At 40.5% G+C, this 21,386-nt stretch overlaps 1 protein-coding gene across 5 annotated transcripts in view; it reads right to left on the reverse strand.

Moving 5' to 3' along the window:
• PUDP (pseudouridine 5'-phosphatase) overlaps positions 1-21,386 on the reverse strand; it is a 146,845-nt gene that overhangs the window by 27,910 nt on the left and 97,549 nt on the right. For 2 of the 5 annotated variants that reach the window (XM_078854036.1, XM_078854035.1), the window contains one exon: positions 6,413-6,812. The exons of 2 other annotated variants lie outside the window; for them this stretch is intronic. In XM_078854036.1, the coding sequence (XP_078710162.1) occupies positions 6,503-6,812 (310 nt within the window). In that variant the 3' untranslated portion in view covers positions 6,413-6,502. Of the gene's footprint in view, positions 1-6,412; positions 6,813-21,386 lie in introns of those variants that run through there. One more of the 5 variants, XM_073354379.2, reaches the window with a different exon arrangement.

Below are 21,386 nucleotides of genomic sequence, written 5' to 3' on the forward strand. Positions count from 1 at the left end.
ATTAGTATTAACCTCTCTAGTGGGGAAACTAGTGGCAGAATGCCAGCTTCCTTTCCCAGCACACATAAAAATCTATTTCAAAACCTTTGGGGATATATGAGAAAACCATGTCCTCCTTAAAAGAAATGCCAAATGAAGTCATATTCAAGAGGAGAAGGATTAGCAGCTTTTTCCACCAAGAGAAGCTTTTTCTGAGGTAGAGGAGGCCGCTTCTGTGCATCGGACCGCACTGCTTTGGATTGTTATCGAGCAGAACCCATCATCAGCATGGACGCATGTCCTCTGGACTCGTAATTGAAGCGCTAAAGATTCATATGTCCCTTCATGCATCTGGCATGTCAATATCTTGTGATGCCGGCTACAACAGTGCCATGAGAATGCCTGTTCTCACTTTCAGGTGATATTGTGAACAAGAAGTAGGCAACATTATCTCCTGCAAACTTGTTTGTCTGAGTGATTGGCTGAACAAGAAATAGGACTGAGTGAACTTGTAGGCTTTAAGATTTTACATTGTTTTATTTTTTAATGCAAGTTGTTTTTACATAATTCTACATTTGTAAGTTCAACTTTCATGATAAAGAGTACTTGTATTATGTGAACTGAAAAATACTATTTCTTTGTTTTTTACTGTACAAATCTTTATATTTTATGACAGTGAGCACTGTACACTTTGTATTCTGTTATAATTGAAATCAATATACTTGAAAATGTAGAAAACATGCAAACATATTTAAATAAATGGTATTCTACTATGGTTTAACAGTGTGATTAATTGTGCGATTAACTGCGATTAAAAATATTAATCGCACAATTAATCACAATTTTTTAAATCACTTGACAGCCCTACATATTATACTCACACTCCAGAGAGTGAACTGACATGGATTTTCCTTGATGGACCAAATTGATGAGATTCAAAAACTTACAAATATCATATGTAAATTCCTAATCCGGAACTGTGGTTAGATACCATCAGAATACCTCTCGCACCTGACACCACCAGCTCTCTGCACACAATTGGAGAGCGATACTTTAGGAGCAGAACACCAGCTCTGGTAAGACTTAGGAAGCCAAGCGCCTTCAAGGGCTTGGAGCTACTCGGGTGTGCTGCACCAGAGCAAGAGTCCCTCTAGTACATTTTAGGATGGCTGCAGGAGGAAGCCCCATTCCTGACACCTTAGGCACTCTAGAGCTAGGGAAGGGATTCTGATTGCTGGAGTTCCTAAGCATCTCTGGAACACATCCCCTGCTCTACTGGAGGTCAGGGACAACAACAACTAGATGTTTCCTCCATTTGAGAAGCTCCAACTTGAGAAGCTGACTTTACAAGGTCCCACAGAAGACCCTTTGCAAACACCTGTGCTAACCTCACATGTCTATTGAAGCCTTTTCCTTAGGGCAGGTCTACACTTAAAATGCTGCATCGGTGCAGCTGCACTGATGCAGTTGCACTGCTGTAGTGCTTTAATAAAGACACTCTATGCCAATGGGAGATCGCCGGTGTAGACAGCTCTATGTTGACTCTTAGGTCAGTGTAACTATGACGGGTGGGGGTTCACACCCCTGAGTGACTTAGTTATACTGAAGTAATTCTGTAGAGTACACCTGCCTATAGTCCTTTACAAGGACCACTGGTCAATCTGTCTCTATAGTGTATAAAAATAGAGACGTCTCTCACCCCTTTCACACCTCACATGGTCTGCAAAACCCTTTTTCTTACCCTAGTTCTCTCTACAATTCACACACAGATTAGTCAGTTCACTGTGAAGGGCTTGCTGCAACAGTTAACTCCAGTTACACCATTTGAGCAAGCCGAGCTGGAGTGAGACCAGAGTGAATGTACTGCAAAACAATACCCGAGTTACACAGAACTAGTGGCTGAACTAGGAGTTGTAACTCGAACTGATGCATCCGAACTGCATTACTAGCTCAGAGTCAGCAACACTTGAACTCCAACTCACACCCTTCGACAGGCCAGCTAGCTCAGGCTTAAAGCATCTTAAGCTAGAGATTTGTGTGTGTAGATGGGAGTCTGGTTCGAGGAAAAACATAAATTACTTAAGTAAAAGTATGCAGTTAAGATAAGTGCTCAGTTACACTACGTATGTATGTACAATGCATCCTCCTTTATGTGTGCATTTACGGCCTGGTCCAAAGCCTACTATGTCAATGGAGAGACTCCCATTGACTTCTATGTGTTTTGGATTAGACACTTAGGGTATGTCTACATAGCAATTAAATAACCATGGCTAGCCAGGGTCAGATCACTTGGGATTGCAGGGCTTTGACCATGAGCTATAAAAATGCAGTGTTGCTGGAGCCCAAACATCTACACAGCAATTTTTAGCTCTGCATCCCAAGCCCCACAAGCCCAAGTCAGCTGGTATGGGCCAGCTGTGGCCATGCTGTGGGTATTTTTTTCCAGTGTAGATTTACGTTTAGTGAGCTCAGAGAATAAATCAATTGAGCATGCCTGGCACATGAATTTAAAACACTCAATTTTGTCAAATCAAAGACAATTTTCTTCAAAACCTAGTCAAGCACTTCTGATCACTGGAAATCTAATTAAAGGCCATATTTCAATTCTTCATCAGCAGATTTCCAGTTTTTAATAAATATATATATTCTTAAAAAGTGATTCTCTCATTAGGGTGGCAATTGTATATTTTCACTTTCTTCATCTTCAAAAATGGACACACATTTTTGCTCAAACTTATAAACAAAATTCAAATTTAAATAGAGACCAAGGAAGAAAATGTCAGCCTGGAAGATGAAAGTTTCATAAGGTTAAGTGTGGCTGATTAAAGGGGGTGAGAATAAAAACAGTCATGCAGAAAAAAATTATAGTACTATCGATACGGCTGAATGATGAACAGTTGCTACTAATATGACTGTTTACATGGACTGCTGGTATATGGGAATTTTCATGAGTCATTATACACAAAGGCAGACACATGTACCTTACATATAAAATGGTGGGCTGCTATTTAGCACTTACGTAGTGATGGGAAAAATAAATTAGAAAAGGAACAACAACTTCTTTACTAATATGTCACAATGTCTGGTGGGTTACTGTTTAGGTAATTTGCATTTTCTTTTTTCCTACTCTTTGATGTACATAATATCTAGGAACAAGGAATAATGTCTTTAAGTGACCCATTTACCAGTAGAATGATTGAAATACTGAATAAATACATTTTAAACAGCAATAGTATTTGCAAATTTGGTGTCCTACTGTTTTAACCGTCTGCAGGCTTTTTTTTTTTTTTTTTAAAATACCACATGGTTTCTCTCTCCTTTTTTGATATTTAATTCAGTTTCTCGGAAGTGTCTGCAAACGTTAATCATAGCTGGTTTTACTATGAGGGCATATGCCAATTCAAATAAACAGGGAATGAGAATCTTACGAAGTATTAAGTAGGCTGTCTGGGGAAATTATATTTCCCCTTGTTCTCTTAGTTCCATTCGGGAAAATGAGTACTAGGCTATCATGTTTCTAACTACTCCCCAAATAAACAACTCAGCAACTTTTTCAGCCACTATTGTCTAGAATTTTAAGGTTCATATTAGACACAATTAGGAGAAGCGTATGAACCTAATTTTTTTTCTTAATTCATATTTATATTAATTTACTATTATGACAGATGGAGCAGCTCAGTACAAGAATAAGATCAGTTGCAGCACAGGTGCAAGGTTAAAGCAAACATCACTTGCAGTAAACAGAAATCAGTAAAACAGGAAGGGAAACTTACATTTGCATATCTTAAATGCCCTTTAGTGAGATGGTAATTAGAACACTCTGCATTCCTAGCTGTTGCATAAATAACATTTTTACTTTGAGGCCAAAATCAGCAGCTATTTTTCATAAAATTATTCAAAAAAGGTTATTTTCAGGAGGTGGAAGGGAGTGGGAGAGTTGGGAAGGGGATATAAAGGAGAAATTTAAAATTTCTTCCTTCTATTCAGGATTCAATCAAGTGAAAGAATGTGCTTCTGTGACTGACAGTTGGACATAGACACTGTGACTCTATGAAGTAATGAGAAGGTCACATTTACATGTGAGGTTACTCTGATCATTCCGGATGGCTGGAGCATTCTTTTTATAGAGGACTGTGTGTTTAGAGGACAACACACTAAGAACTTTGTAAGCCAACTTGTGTCACAGGCCTCAAGAAATTCCCAGGCATTTCTGAAACAGTGTTCGATTATACGAACAGCAGAAATCTAACTCAATCAACAGTTGCTTGGAATAGCAATAGAGAAGTATTGTTCTTTTATGGAGAATACACGGAAAACACTCAAGATGCTCACTGTTGATGATGACCACTGCCACTGGGTACTATATTTTCTGGAATCTGCCATTTACTGAACTCCAAATCTAGCCTGAAGGAGGAATTCTGTGCAGTGAAAAGACTATCAGTGACATCTTCCCTTCCACATGAAATTAATATTAATACGTTTACCCAAACCACTGAGATTTCCTCATAAAAAATCATGCAAAACTCACATTTGTCATTGAATCCAGACTGTGACCCTTGTGCTGGACTAGAGCCCGGATGACTTACATGGTCAACGTAAGATGCAAAAGCAGCAGGCCACAAATAGGAATAAAACAGGGTCAGAGGCAGAGACTGGTGATATCTTAAGGTATGTAGGGAAAACTGATATATAAAAGGTCAGTTCCTTTTTCAGCACTGAATGAAGATAATACCATGAACAGGAGCTTGTGGGCAAGGCCTTCTGCAGAACATTGTCTAACCTGAATCTTGATGAAAATCCCGCAGTACATAAAGTAATCTAGAAGCTCTTATGATTTTAGACATAAGAAAACTTCAGCTCAGTGTGCAGCAGTGGTCAAACAGGTTCAGAACCATTAGGAAAGGGACAAAAAATAAGACAGAAAATGTCATAATGCCCCTATATAAATCCGTGGTACACTATGTGCAGTTCTGGTCACCCCATCTCAAAAAGGATATAATGGAACTGGAAAAGATTCAGAGAAGGGAAACAAAGATGATGAAGGTATGGAATGGCTTCCATACAAGGAGCAAAAAGAAAGATTAGGGTTGTTCATCTTAGAAATAAAGAAAACGAAGGGGGGTATGATAGAGTTATATAAGAACATGAATCGTGTGAAGAAAGTGAATTTAGAAACTTTATTTCCCCATTCACATAACACAAGAAGCAGGGGTCACCCAATGAAATTAATAGGCAGCTGGTTTAATAGAAATACAACAAAGCACTTTTTCCACACAGTGCACAATTAATTTATGGCAGTGGCACCGATTTTCTAATCTGCTGGGGAGTTCTTAAGCCCCATCTCTGCCGCAGGCCCCACCCCCACTCCACCTCTTCCCCAACCGCCCATTCCTGCCTCGTCTCTTCTTGCCCCCATCCTGCCCCCACTTGCCCCTGGCCCCCCTCTTCCTGCCCCTTCCCCTGAGTGCGCCCAGCCCTTGCTCCTCCCCCTCCCCTACAGCGCCTCCTGCACGCCACTGAACAGCTGACTGCAGAGGGTGTGCGGCGCTGGGAGTGAGGGGCAGGCACTGATCAGCGGGGCCGCCAGCTGCCAGGAGACGCTGGGGCGGGGAACAGAGGGGAGCTGGCTGATGGTGGGTGCTAAAAACCCACTAATTTTTTCCCTGTGGGTACTCCAGCCCTGGAGCACCCACAGAGTCAGCGCCTATGACCTGTGGAATTTATTATCGTGGAATGTTCTGATGGCTAAAAGGTATAACTGGGATCAAAAAAGAATTAGATAAGTTCATGGAGGATAGATCCATCAATGGCAATTGGCCAAGATGGTCAGAGATGCAACCCCATGCTTAGGGCAACCCTAAACCTTTGACTGACAGAAGCTGGGAGGGGAACACAGGGATGGATCGTTCTAAATGCCAATTTCTGTAAACTCCCCTGAAGCTCTGGTAATAGCCACTGTTGGAGACAAAATACTGGGATACATGGGCCATTGGTCTGGACCAGTATGTTTTTCCTTATGTTCTAATTAGTACTTTCAAAACTCATCCTCAAAAGAGTGGCTGCAGTTTTAGACACATAAATTTGATAATCAGACATCTATTTCAGAACCTGGTTTATGGCTAGCTTAAAGTCTGGCCCTAAGTGTGATACCCTGGTGAGAGTCCAAATCAGTTTAACTCCAGAAGAGTTCTTCTAACATCGAGTTCAGTAAACTGTTTATTGTAACATAAAAAAAAGATATAAAAAATCAGTCCATATGTCTAGATACCTCTTGAATCAGAGTGTCCCAGAAACACTAAAGAAATTATATGCACATTATTGGCATTGTTAGCTAGTTTACCTGGACTCCATTAAAACAGGTTTAATCCTAACTCTCTTTTAGCCATGTGTTGGAGAATACATGTATTCATTATGGACTGGCTTTCAGAAAGACCTGCTCGTAGCCTCCTTCTGCGTGAGTGCAAACACCATTGTACATAGCTTTTCAAGTATTTACAATTGTACGCACAGGTATTAGAATCAATTACACAAATACGCAGGTGTCAGTGCTTGAAAAAGCACATAACATTGCACACATATAGAAAGAGGCCAAACAGTGAAACACCCTGTAACATTTTATCTTACAACCCTTTGAACAGATGTCCCAGATCTTCTTGCTTTTGCTAGGTGAAGTTAAACTTCCATCTTTCCCTTCCTTTGTGAGGAGAGCCTCAAAGAACCCACATCCTGGGTCTGAAGCTGAACCCTCTCTTGAACAAACCAGATAGTGTCTTCTACAGAATTCTTTTGATTGGGACTTTGTTTCTCTCTGAATCACTTTCAGTCCCAAGTTCCTGAGAAATACATAAATGTATTGGCTTTAGAGGATATAGTACAGAGTTATGTTCTATATTTGAAATCTATAGTTTTATTATTGCAAAGTCTATTTATTGACCTTTTCTGTTTGTCTTTAAAAAGAATTGCTCCCCTGCAGGGGATATTAAATTCTTATTCTGTTTTATAGGGTGCTTTAGTTTTATTTCTTCTTTACATCCAGTTCAAAGACAGTGAGACATTGATGTAAAACTATTTGTGGGTACAAGGTGAAAATCTAACATTGTTTGCTAAGGGACAAATAAACACACAAATGTAAAATTATTATTATTATTTCCCTCAAATAAAGTAATTTATCTGCCTCTTAAAATTAATGGGAGCACACTTATGAAAAAATGCTTTTTTGCATTTGTAAGAATCTTGTAGCTTTAGGGACAGAAATGTGAAGGTAGAAAAGGAATCAGACCAGGGGAAAGCAAAAAATCATGCCTAGAATTAAGGCACAAGTAAAATATGTCACTGACATAATTACTTACAAAACTGGGTATAGCAATAATCTTCCTCCCATAACTCATTATCTTCTCTTGAGTAGAGTTGTCCTGACAGGAATATATGTATTCATAGTGAAATGTACATGACTAAACTGATTTAAATATCTATGGTACTGTCTAGTTGTTGTATAACCTTTGTTAGAGGCTTTAAACATTACCTACCTTTCTGTGCCATATATGTCTCAGGACACAGACCCACTTCTTGATTTGTTCAGGATGGGAAAAAAGTGCAAGGAGCCACTTTCACCTTCAAAAACAGCCTCTCATTGGGTTAGAAAACGGGCATGAGTAAAGTGGGACTTCTATCAATCAGAATATAGTCAGAATATAGAATATATCCACACAATGGGCATTGGCACCAGTCAAAAACTGAATGAGGAAGACAGGTATGTACACATGCTACATTTGAATTCTTCACACTCCAGAGGCAAAACTGCTTTCCTTCATTTTTTCCAGGAAAAAAAAAATGCTTTGGGCTGAGACTCAAAAATGAAGAATTTCAGTAAGAAAAGTTAAAAATTATATGCAACTGAAAGATCTTTTAGAATGGAAATGTCAATGAAATATTAACTATTAGCTCTCTATGCACTTCAGCTATAATAAACATTTCCTAATGATCTTTAAATTACAATAAGTTGTCTAATGGCAGAATGTAGATTTCAATGTAGGACAAAAATTAAAAAATTAAACAAACTGAAGAAAAAATGACTAATAATAATGGTAAGAAAAATCTTCATGGAAACAAATGTGGAATTCGGATACTATTCCCCTTAACTAAAAATAGAAGGATCCTCAGCTGGAAATTGGTGGCTGCAACTCTTCAAATCACAAGAGAAGCCATTTTCTAACACTAGCACTTTGGAGATTATTTAAAAAAAAATCAAATATCAAGGTTGTTGGGTTTACACCAAGCTGCTGAAACAAACCATGATTGAAAAATTAATATGAGCTGCCTTTATTAAAAACAAACAAACAAACAAACCAACCCCTGTGATGTTGTCAAGGAAATGTCCAGCAAAGGGTTACAGAAATAAAATGTGGAGGATGGTCTGAGAAAGAAAAAAAGTTTAACACTAGGCATATTATGATGCCAAGATGAAGAGCACAAGGAGAAGAGACAGACCCCAAAATGTGGTAATAAGAGAATTAAAATAAAAGCTACAACAACAAACAAATATGTTTCTATAAGGTCTCAGAATTTTAAATAAAAAGAGATTATGGCTAAATCTAGGTCATTTTTCAGAGGTTTTTCTACAATGACATTACAGTTCATTTATATTCAAAATTTCTAATGCCACTGTAATGTTAACTACCAAAAGGGAAAACTGGCTGTAAAAGAACCTATTTGCATCTGTTTCGAAAAAACAAAGGAATATAGAGAAAAGACTTCAACGTAATCAGTTTTATGTGTGATGAGAAAAAACTCCATATTAGAGGTGATTAAGAGACAACAAAATATTCCCTCTAGAATAAAGCATTCCCTATAGATTAATAATAAAATATATTTAATTAACTGGTCCTGTGACTTCAAAAGGCCAAGTCCATAATTCTGAACCTCTCAGACTGCAAGACCATTTTGAGTGTAAAAGGCAGGCAAATCTCTGAACATTTTTAACACTGAAGTTAGGGAGAAAGGCAACATATTTACCCTCCCTACCATTAATACAAAATGGTCTAGTGGATAAAACACAATAACTGACCAAAGAATGTGGGCTCTCTTCCCTGCTCTGCCACACAATTCCTCTATATAGTTGCACTTTACCTCTCTGGACCCCAGTTTCTTTGTCTGTAAACTTGGACTAATAAACATTTACCTCACAAAGATGTTGTGAAGGTCATGTTTATGAAGTACTTTGTTGTCCACAGACAGAACATTCTGTGTAAGTAGTAAGTATTAATACTTACTACATTCAGCACTAAGTAGCAGGGGCCTTCCCTCTCCCCCATATATAAAAGAAGATTCTGTTCTCATACAGATAATGTAAGGGAGTACACAGAACACACATACTGGAACAACAGTGAATGAATGTCATGCAGATCATTCCCTGGCATTGACTCTACAGTAGGAGTTAAGCTGAATTGTACCATAAGGTCAACTGGTTCTTTGTAACACTCATAACAACAAGAGTAAAGAAAGTTAAATATATATTTATTTCTACATTACTATTACTTTCTACCTTAATTGAGATGCAATATCTTGTATATTATATGCTGCTGTGTTTTATCAGCTTTATCTTGAGTACCCTGATGTTAGAACTGGCTGTATACTGTTACTTCAAGCAAAAATTATCAAGTACATTTAGGCAATAAGAAAATCAAGGATGCAAAGAGATTGATATGTATCAGTCATATGAGAAAGAGATTAAGAAGGTTATTTCTCCCAAGTATTTCCTTTCAACTGTGTTCCAAATTCCATTTCTTACATGAATATTAAAATTCATATGCTCTGCTCTGAAAATGAATTTACATTTTAAAAGATACTCATATCTTAATCTTCTATTTTAATGTTTTTGAAAACACAATTTTATCAAAAATTTGGCTAGTAATATCATCTTTTTACACAAGAGTTTATAAGTGCATAGGCACTTGCATATACGCATATATTGCTCATTTTCAGCTATTAAGATGCATTTAATTTTCCATTAAACCAATGTTTTAATATGAAAAAACATCACTAAACTACTGTTATGGTATCACAAGTCATCAGTTTTCCTCCTAATATGGGCACATATACAAACAAAATAAAAGGAGAATTTCTGTGAAGGGATGAAGGAGACAGACAGAGTAAATCTCCCCAAGTAAAAGTAGAATACAGACTTGGGACAACAAAATAGGCGAAGACCTTATTAAAGTAGGGACATAAGGCTCAGTTACAGACCTAACTGTGATGTTAATATAGCATATACATAAGCTTTGGAATCACAAGGACTGTGGTAGTAACCACTTTAAATTAATGGCTGTTATAGAACTTCCACTGTAATAAACCTCTTTCAATTACTCAAAACTTTCCCAAACAAATACCTTTGGAGACAGTTGGCCTGTACCTAGCCTTTTTTTAAGTTTGACTTTTAAGAAAGTGGAAATTACTGACCTGTAACTAGAGGTTCTTTGAAATGTGTGGTCCCTGTGATGGGACAAAGCCAGATAGCTATGAAAAAGTAGTGGGAGATAGATATATTAGCTCCAGGCTAAACAAATCCCTGGTACCATGATAAGTGAAATGGCAGCTGCTCCAGGTCAATTAAGAAACCTGGGGCCAATTAAGAACTTTCCAGAAGGCAGGGAGAAGGCTAGGTTGATTGGGACACGTGAAGCCAATCAGGGGCTGGCTGAAACTAGTTAAAAGCCTCCCAGTTAGTCAGGTGGGGGTGTGCATATCAGGAGCTGTGGGAGGAAGCTGTGTTGTTGGAGAGGCTGAATAGTACACACTATATCAAGCACAAGGAATGAGGCTCTGAGGTAAGGGTGAAGTGGAGCTTGAGGAAGTGAGGGCTGCTGTAGGGGAAATAGCCCAGGGAATTGTACATGTTATGTTTCTAAAAGGTCAGCTATCATAGCTGATACTATTAGGGTCCCTGGGCTGGAGCCTGGAGTAGAGGGTGGGTCTGGGCTCCCCCCCCCCACCTTTGCCCCCTGATTAATCACTGAGACTAGGAGACAACAGAGACTGTGCAAGGAAGGATAACTTCTCCTCACCTCCCTCACTGGCTTATGATGAAAATGGCTCAATAGACTGTCTCCCTTGTCTCTAGGGAGAAAAGGGTTATGTGGAGGGTCACAGTGAGCCTCTGAGGCTAGCAAAATCCACCAGGAAATGTGGGACCCATGGAGGCAAGGATAGAGTTTTGTCACTATATATATATATAGGAGCAATTCCTCATTTTGAATTCCACTTCTGAATTGCAGCCCCACATTGAGTCCAGAGGGAGAGCAAATACCCTGCACTCTCACATTCCACCCGTTTCCTCCAATCTTAGGATTTCTGAGTTGAGCCCATCATTACATTAGGTGGGGCCACCTTCCTGCCCAAAACCACTATTTTCCAAGGCTCTGAGATTAGGGTTGCCAACTTTCTGATTGCAGAAAATTGAACACCTTGCCCTGCCTATGCTCCACCCCTTCCCTGAGGCCCTCCCCCTGCTCACTCCAGCCCACCTCCCTCTGTTGCTTGCTCTCCCCCACCCTTGCTCACTTTCACCAGGCTGGGGCAGGGGTTTGGGGTGTGGGAGGGGCTGAAGGCTCCGGCTGGGGAGTGTGGGCTCCAGGGATAAGGGGTTTTGGGTGGGAGGGGGCTCCAGGTTGGGGCTGGGGGTTGGGGAGTGGGAAGGGGTGTGGGCTCCAGGTTGGGGCCAGAAATGAAGGATTCAGGGTGTGGGAGGGGGCTCCAGGTTGGGGCAGAGGGTTAGTATGCGGGGAGTGTGTGTGAGGGCTCTGGTTGGGGGTGGGGACTCTGGGGTGGGGCCAGAGATGAGGGGTTTGGAGTGTAGGAGGGGGCTTTGGGCTGGGGCTGAGGGGTTCAGAGTGCGGGAGGACGCTCTGGGCCGTGGTGCTGGCTCTGAGAGGGAGTTTGGGTGTGGGAGGGGGCTCAAGGCTGGGGAAGGGAGGTTGGGGTGTGGGCTCCAGGTGGCACTTACCTCAGGCAGCTTCCAGAAGCGGCTGGCATGTCCCACCAGCTCCTAGGGACAGGGTAGGCCAGGAGGGCTCTGCATGCTGCCCCTGCCTGTGGTGCAGGAATAGCCCAGAGTGCTGTATCTGCAGGTCCCATTGGCTGGGAACACAGCCAATGAGAGCTGCAGAGGTGATGCATGCGGACGGGGGCAGCGTGCCGAGAACCTTGGCTGCCCCTGAACCTAGGACCCAGTGGGACATACCAGCTGCTTCCAAGAGCCGCACAGAGCCAGCCACTGCAGCCAACCAGATTTTTAGTGGCTGTGTTGACCGGAGCTGCCAAGGTCCCTTTTCAACTGGGTGTTCCTGTAAAAAAAAACGGATAACCTCAACCCCCAAAGGGATTTTCCCTCTTCCTCAAGCCCCAAATTCGTACTTCATTGGTTAGGCAGAAACTCTCATAACCAGGGAAGTTGACTGGTCTCTGATCCTAACCATTGCTCATTGGGATAAGGCGTTCAAGAGTTCAATCCTTGAGGGGGCCATTTAGGGATCTGGGGCAAAAATTGGGGATTGGTCCTGCTTTGAGCAAGGGGTTGGACTAGATGACCTCCTGAGGTCCCTTCGAACCCTGATATTCTATGATTCTAAGTCAGAGTAGGTGGCGTTTCTCTTAATATAATGCTCACTTCCCTCATGTCTTTTGGTTATGAAATATTTACTTACTGGCAGACAATCTGTCACGTAAGCATTAGTGATAACAATGACCCCACTGACCGGCAGTTTAGAATTTCAATTATATTTATATATAGAGTTCAAAAGTAATTTGCTTTAAGTAGAGATACATTTTTTTATATTAAAGTTTGATAGCAATAAGACAGTTCAGTAGGTAGAGATTAAAACCCAACATAAAATGGAAAGGAGAGGGAAAAAACAGGACGTCTGCCTTACTATTCCTATTAATACTGAACCAATGTCTCAGCACAGTTGATTCTAAGGGCATACTCTTACGAATGAGATATAAAAGATGTAGAGGGGTAGGCTATGACCTCTAAGATTACCTTTTTTTTTTTTTTTTTTTAGTGTTAGGGCCTAATTAAGGTGTGGTAATTCCAATTCAGATTACTATATTATCTTTATTAACTATTCTCATAATTAGTAAGTATTTTGATTGCCCAACAATGCATGAAGTACTTCAAACACGGGCAATGACACTGCCCACTTCTACACACTTGTGTAATAATGCTGATTCATACTGGTTGTCATATTTCCACCCTGGCTACATTTCTGTATTGGATAGTCTGGCATATTACTGATATTTGCATTCTGCTGCACATTTATTTCTTGAAGTCCTTCCATTCTAAAGGCATTCACTGTACCTAGAGATTATACAACTAAAACGAGAAGTGTTTTTGCTTTTGTTTTTGTTCTTCCCAGTCCTTCTGTATATCCTGTTAAAAATCATTTTCTAAGCAATGTGTTATAGAACTGCTGGAATTACTTTGACACAAACTGATGCACCATGTCCCCCACCCACCGGAAAAAAAAGAAAAGGAAAAAAGTCTATTTTTCTGTTCCACTTGAAATGTATGGGAGTTCTCTTTCACACAGATGTGTAAGGAAATGACAAACATCTTTTAGACCAGATAATGTCAAGGTCTGAAACCCTGATAGATTTTAAATTCCCCAGAGTTCACAATGTAATTGTTCCTGGACAGAGTTTATGAAGTTGACAGAAGTTGGCATCTGTGTTCCCTCTAAGGTGTGCGCCCGCATAGCAGGCCATCAACAGACTAGGGACCAAATGGCTAGGCAGCAGTTCTGCAGAAAAGGACCTAGTTACAGAGGAGGAGAAACTGAATGAGTCAACAGTGGGCCCTTGTTGCCAAGAAGGCCAATGGCATTTTGGGATGTATAAGTAGGGGCATTGCCAGCAGATCGAGGGACGTGATCATTCCCCTCTATTCGACATTGGTGAGGCCTCATCTGGAGTACTATGTCCAGTTTTGGGCCCCACACTACAAGAAGGATGTGGAAAAATTGGAAAATGTCCAGCGGAGGGCATCAAAAATGATTAGGGGACTGGAACACGTGACTTATGAGGAGAGGCTGAGGGAACTAGGATTATTTAGTCTGCAAAAGAGAAGAATGAGGGAGGGACTTGATAGCTGCTTTCAACTACCTGAAAGGGGGTTCCAAAGAGGATGGAACTAGTCTGTTCTCAGTGGTAGCAGATGACAGAACGAGGAGTAATGATCTCAAGTTGCAGGGGGGGAGGTTTAGGTTGGATATTAGGAAAAACTTTTTCACTAGGAGGGCGGTGAAACACTGGAATGAGTTACCTAGGGAGGTGATGGAATCTCCTTCCTTAGAAGTTTTTAAGGTCAGGCTTGACAAAGCCCTGACTGGGATGATTTAGTTGGGGATTGGTCCTGCTTTGAGGAGGGGGTTGGACTAGATGATGTCCTGAGGTCCCTTCCAACCCTGATATTCTATGATTCGAAGGGCCGCACACCTAATTACTATAGCCATGCAGGCATGCAAACAAGGGCATAGCCACAGGTGAGCGTAGGGTGAGGTGGGGAATAGGGAGTGGGTGGGGGGGAGGACGGTGATGTGGGAGCTGGGGATGTGCAGATCTACGGAAGGGAGAAAACTCCCCTCAGCCCTGAGGCTGTGGCCTGGAGAGATGCTTCTTCCCGAGCCCCAGTCCCAGGACTGTGGCAGGGATGGGAGAGAGGCCTCTCCCCCGGCCCCAGCTCTGGGGCTGCGGTGGGGAGAGATGCTTCTCCCCGAGCTCCAGAGAGGAAGTGGGAGAGGACGGGAGAGATCCGCTCCGGGGCTGCGGCAGGGAGAGTTAGAGCTTTAAAAAGTTAAGCTTTCTAAGTAACATTCTCTTACTACTTTATTTCTTTTACATGGCTCTTGTTTTTAGTGTATACAATTTTGTCTAAAAGTTTAAAAGTCAAGTGATGCCAAACTTCTAAAGTATTTATCAAATCTTGCTGTTTTAGAGTCTAGTGCAGGGTTTCTCAAACTTCATTGCACCATGACCCCCTTCTGACAACAATAATTAACTACACAACCCCAGGAGTGGGGTCTGAAGCTTGAGCCTACCCGAGCCCTGCTGCCCTGGGTAGGCAGGCCAAAGACCAAGTCCTGCCACTCAGAGTAGTGGGGGGCAAAGCCAAAGTTTGAGAACTTCAGCCCCAGGCCAGGGGCCTGTAACCTGAGTCTCACCACACAGGGTTGAAGCCCTCAGTCTTTGGCTTCATCCCTGGCCCTGGACAGTGGGACTGGGGCTTTGGTCCCAGGCCTCAGGAAGTCTAACACCAGCCCTAGTGACCCCATTAAAATGGGGTCTCGACCCACAGTTTGAGAACTACTGATCTAGTGAATGGTATTGGCCTGTGGGAAGGTGGGAAGAGAGGAGGAAGGTTGCTAAAATATTTTAATGATGAGAAATGGCTGGCACTAGCTGCCGATCTGAATGTTGAAAATATGTAGAACTCAGTAATCAAAATGTAAAAATGTCTTTATTTTTTATGTTGCTGTTATCAGTAAAATTACAAACTGTAAATGAACTATTTTTGTAACTGTCAGTATAAAGCACCCTTTCCCTTCACTTTTAGTCCTAGTATTTGAGGATGTACCATAATTAGTACTTGTGGCACGTTAGAGACTAACTAATTTATTTGAGCATAAGCTTTCATGAGCTACAGCTCACTTCATGCATCCGAGCTCACGAAAACTTATGCTCAAATAAATTTGTTAGTCTCTAGGGTGCTACAAGTACTCCTTTTCTTTTTGCGGATACAGACTAACACGGCTGCTGCTATGAAACCTGTCATAATTAGAATGTATTTTGAGAATCCAGACACCTCAGAGCAGCATTCCTAAAAAAACACATTTTTGCATTTATGCGGGCAGGAGTTAGGGTTCATACAAATACACACCTTAAGCAATGCACCTTGTGCTGATTAGACACTATATGTCTTCTGACTTTTAAAACAAACTTTGTGTTTGTGGATAATCTAAGCACTATACCCAGATGTACAGATCCACTTTTTTTAACCTGTGTAATATGTAATATTTTTAACATTAGCGTTAATAAAATTTTTAATTCTTTCATACCTATGGTAACTTTTAAAAAATATATATTATGTAGGTTTTTTGTTTCTACTGGTGGCACACATCCACACAGTGACTTGATACTGGTGCTGCACATAACAAAATTCATTCTACACATGGATGGAAAAAATATTTTTAACTTTTGCCAAATCAGATAATTTCTGGTTGTGCTTTCCACTAAAAAACCTGTAAACTGTGCAAAAGATCTGCAAATAAAGGCATTTGCAAATAACATGAGCCATTGTCAAGCTACCACAAATACTGAGCCCTTTTGCTGTATTTATAAAAAAAAAAAAATAATAAAAGGGGCTGAGAACTGTTAGGCAGTGCAAGCTTTTAATATCTCTAGCACTGACTTTCAATTAAGATTTATTTACTTGTCAAACAAAAGTAATTTTACAACATGTACAATTGCAGTTCATTTTAGCATATTTATTGCTCTATAAACAGAAAATCCAGATTTCCCTTAAAACACTGTCTCTTTTCTCCTTGCAACAAAAGGTGTCCCTAATAAGAGAAGACAGGGAGAACAGAATATTCATGAACCTATAAAAGTCTCAATATATAGAAGTATAAAGTTTAAAATTAAACAGAATTATAGGACTGTTCCCATTAAAAAAAAAAATCACTGTTGCCTGTGTTTCCTATGCCAACTCATTGGGAGTTGGAACATAAAACGTTCTAAAATACTTCTTGGATAACAAGATATCCACCTACCTGACTACTACTTGTGCTAGCTAGTTCCATCCCCTAACTGGTAGGCCAATGCTACATTCTCCAAATCTTAAAAAAGCTCCAAAATATTCTAAATAATTGATATACTCTTGGAAGATATTTTATAACAATATGTGTATTGAATTAAAATTCAATATTAAAACTTTGTAAACATGCAAGCATATATGACTACAGAATAACTATTATTATTTACAGAAGCATCCGCTATATGCTAGGCACATTCCAAACACTCAAGAAGGATAGTCACTCTTCAGAAGAGCTCGCAGTGTATAATTACATCATATTACATGAAAACCCAAGAGTAAAAGAACATTCTTTAGAACTCTTTACTGATCATGGGAATCCAGTATAGAACAGATGCCTCTCCACCAACCAAACAAGTAAATAAGACTAATTTGCAATCATATTGCCTAGGGAGGTTGTGGAATCTCCATCACTGGGGATTTTTAAGCTCAGGTTGGACAAACACCTGTCGGGGATGATCTAGATAATACTTTGTCCTGCCTTGAGTGCAGGGGACTGGACTAGATGTCCTCTCGAGGTCCCTTCCAGTTCTATGATTCTATATGGACCCATCTATTGGATATCAAAGGAAAATGATACCAAAAAGCAGATCTGGTGGTCAACCAATCCAAGAGAGGAATTGCCCTTCTCCAACACTCCCCCTTTTCTTGGCCACAAATACAGAAGAAAGCCAACACAGATTTTTGAATTCCTGGAGAATTTTCGTACCATAATCATATTAGAAAAGGAGATGCTATTATCAAAATTAATTTTAGAGCTATAATTCAATGTTTTGGTCCTTCAGAATCTAGAGTGTTCCCTACTTTCTCAAAACAACTGCAAAACAGATATAAATTTCCAGTTATCCAGAAATGTTTCAGGTGTTGAGCAACCTGGCAAACAAGGCTATTTAGACTCTAGAGCAAAAATTAAGTGTTGCAGGCTATCAGGCCTTTCAAAATATCTTGCCAGGAAATTCATTCCGTTTTGGACCAAGTGATTCTTTGTGAAAAGAGAAGTATGTCTTGAGAGCGGCTAAACACAAAGACATCTTGGGCTTTGTCTATTCTATGAGCTTTGTACTCGGCATGGCTGAGCCATGCCTTTGCTGCTACTATCAGTGCTACTGTGGCTATATTGCTATTTACACTCACTGTAGATCAATGAGAACTAGTAGAGTTTGTGTACACGAGCAGGGGAATCACACATCTCACTCAGTGTAGACAACCTTGGAATATATTTTAGCTTTAGCGGATGGGGTAGCTGCTGCAGAGACTTAGCTCTGTAACCTTTGAATTAGCTCCTTTTTTCTGTTCGCTGGTGAAAGAGGCAGAGAAATTTAGAGGCTACAGTTGAAGATGACTGCCAGTGCCTCTTTGAGGACAGATATCTTCTTCATTTACAGCAGACAGATTTAGGGCTTTGCATCAACTCACCTGTTTTTAGTAAAGAAGAGGCAGCTTCAGCAACATCAGGATTTCTCAGGTCTCCCTAACACCTGTCAAATTGGATTGAAGCCTATATATTGTACAGTGACTAAAATAGTTGTACTGGTTGATCTAAAGGCAGATTCTTCTAGAGCTCTTGGCAGAACTGGTGCCTTATATAGTATGTTAGAAACTATACTAAATATAGAAATCAACAGGAAAAAAAAGATGAGGCTCAATTTAGACAGCCTGCTTTTTCACTCTTTTCCATGATGCTATTATTCCAATGTTTGGTTTGATCCTAACACATGTCACAAGCATTATGATGTCTTCATACTGAACAGTAACTGAAATCCTTTTATTAAAATACAACATTCTAAGATGAATTTAGTCATCCTTGGAGTGACACTGAGCCTGAAGCCCTTACTATTAATCACTACACAAAGCCAGATCACACACTCAACTCAGACAGTGAATCTGTGGACTCAGTACACAGATTTTTTTTTAAAGTTATATGCAAGGTGATGGGTTTGAACTGGTTCTTTAAAAATGAAATGGATGTGTCACAGTTCCTCCCCCACTCTGAACTCTAGGGTACAGATGTGGGGACCTGCATGAAAAACCTCCTAAGCTTATCTTTACCAGCTTAGGTCAAAACTTCCCCAAGGTACAAAATATTACACCTTGGACTGGCCGCTACCACCACCAAACTAATACTGGTTACTGGGGAAGAGCTGTTTGGACGCGTCCTTCCCCCCAAAATACTTCCCAAAACCTTGCACCCCACTTCCTGGACAAGGTTTGGTAAAAAGCCTCACCAATTTGCCTAGGTGACTACAGACCCAGACCCTTGGATCTTAAGAATAATGAACAATCCTCCCAACACTTGCACCCCCCCTTTCCTGGGAAATGTTGGATAAAAAGCCTCACCAATTTGCATAGGTGACCACAGACCCAAACCCTTGGATCTGAGAACAATGAAAAAGCATTCAGTGTTTTACAAGAAGACTTTTAATAAAAAATAGAAGTAAATAGAAATAAAGAAATCCCCCCTGTAAAATCAGGATGGTAGATATCTTACAGGGTAATTAGATTCAAAAACATAGAGAACCCCTCTAGGCAAAACCTTAAGTTACAAAAAAGATACACAGACAGAAGTAGTTATTCTATTCAGCACAATTCTTTTCTCAGCCATTTAAAGAAATCATGATCTAACACATACCTAGCTAGATTACTTACTAAAAGTTCTAAGACTCCATTCCTGGTCTATCCCCGGCCAAGACTACTACAGACAGACCCAGACCCTTTGTTTCTCTCCCTCCTCCCAGCTTTTGAAAGTATCTTGTCTCCTCATTGGTCATTTTGGTCAGGTGCCAGCGAGGTTACCTTTAGCTTCTTAACCCTTTAAAGGTGAGAGGAGCTTTCCCCTGGCCAGGAGGGATTTCAAAGGGGTTTACCCTTCCCTTTATATTTATGACAGGATGTATTTCAGAATTTTCTGAGAAACTTTATTTTGGATGTTCAGGACTATTTATGAATAACCAACTTACCCCTACTTAAGGACTACTTAACTTTTTGCAGTACACTCCTCTTTCTCTTTTCACTCCCCACCCCCATCCCTATCCCCTCATACTCCCTACAGGAACTCAGTTTGGAAAAGAAAAACAAAAATAAATTCATTTCTTTTGTGATGGATAGAAAAGCAGTCCCAGATTTTTATTTTAAAAATAAAATGGCAGTCTATGTAGTGAATATTAATCATCCTTAGCTAAGGAACTGTACAAGTTATTGCTAGGTGCTCCAACTGTAGGTGTCACTAATTTTAAAGTAAATTTACAGACAAATTAATTTAAAATAATCCCTGTATTAATAAAACAGCCGCACTAATGCACTCCCATCTGACAATTCAAAATCGAATGTCAACTTTGGAACATACTGGCTGCTTTTTGCTTTTTAGCTGAATGTAAGATGAGATAATGGTCAAAAGAGAAGAGGACAGGAACAAAGTGTCCAAACAACTGAGAATCCCTATTTAATACAAGAGGGAATGGAGAATGACATGAAAGTGCAAACCCCCAACATCAGTGTCTAGATGGGGTGGGATCTGAGTTACCCAGGAAAGAACTTTTTGTAGTATCTGGCTGGTGAATCTTGCCCATATGCTTAGGGTTTAGCTGATTGCCATATTTGGGGTCGAGAAGGAATTTTCCTCCAGGGCAGATTGGAAGAGGCCCCGGAGGTTTTTCGCCTTCCTCTGTAGCATGGGGCACAAGTCACCTGCTGGAGGATTCTCTGTTCCTTGAAGTCTTTAAACCACAATTTGAGGACTTCAATAGCTCAGACATAGGTGAGAGGTTTTTCACAGGAGTGGGTGGGTAAAATTCTGTGGCCTGCATTGTGCAGGAGGTTGGACTAGACTATCATAATGGTCCCTTCTGACCTTAATATCTATGTATCTTTCACAGAGTGTCGCAAAACATCTCTGTACCTCAGAGTGGCACCCTGCAATCCCCATATTCACCACTGTCATATAATTATGTTTTGTACAAAACATGACCTAGGTATCATTTTAAAAGTCTTGATCTGTTGAACATTAATATCCTGTTGGATGGTATTTGCTATTATTATAGGTGAGGTTATGAAGTATGATGTATGTTACTGAAACATTCTGTGAGGTTGAGAACACCCACAACAGTCTTTCAGGTAAAACAATGGAGTAGCCAGATGTGCTGATGGCCCCTTAAAGGGAATCCACTCTCCCAGTGGCCATCTCTGAAACTTTTCAGAAAGAGCACATAGACAATGGCGAATGCTTAACCAATGAGGGTGGATCCTCACATCAAAAGCTTAGATCTTTCCAGCAAGCTAAAGAAACTATAAAAGAGGGGAACTGACATCACTTTCCCTCTCCCTGTCCCCCTTCCCAACTCAACACCTGGAGGAACATCTGGAAGACAAAGATTTTGAGTGGGGGAGGATGATCCCAGGCTGGAAAAGAGTCCCAGCCTGTGTACTGAGGATCTGTGACCTGTTTGTACCATCTGTCAGGGTAAGACACTGCTTGATTCAAATCCTGTTTAGTTTGTAGAACTCAGACTGCAAATTTATTTTTATTTCTTAGGTAACCAACTGCGATCTC

The sequence above is a fragment of the Lepidochelys kempii genome, chromosome 1 (assembly GCF_965140285.1).
Source record: "Lepidochelys kempii isolate rLepKem1 chromosome 1, rLepKem1.hap1, whole genome shotgun sequence".
Lineage (NCBI taxonomy): Eukaryota > Metazoa > Chordata > Testudines > Cheloniidae > Lepidochelys > Lepidochelys kempii.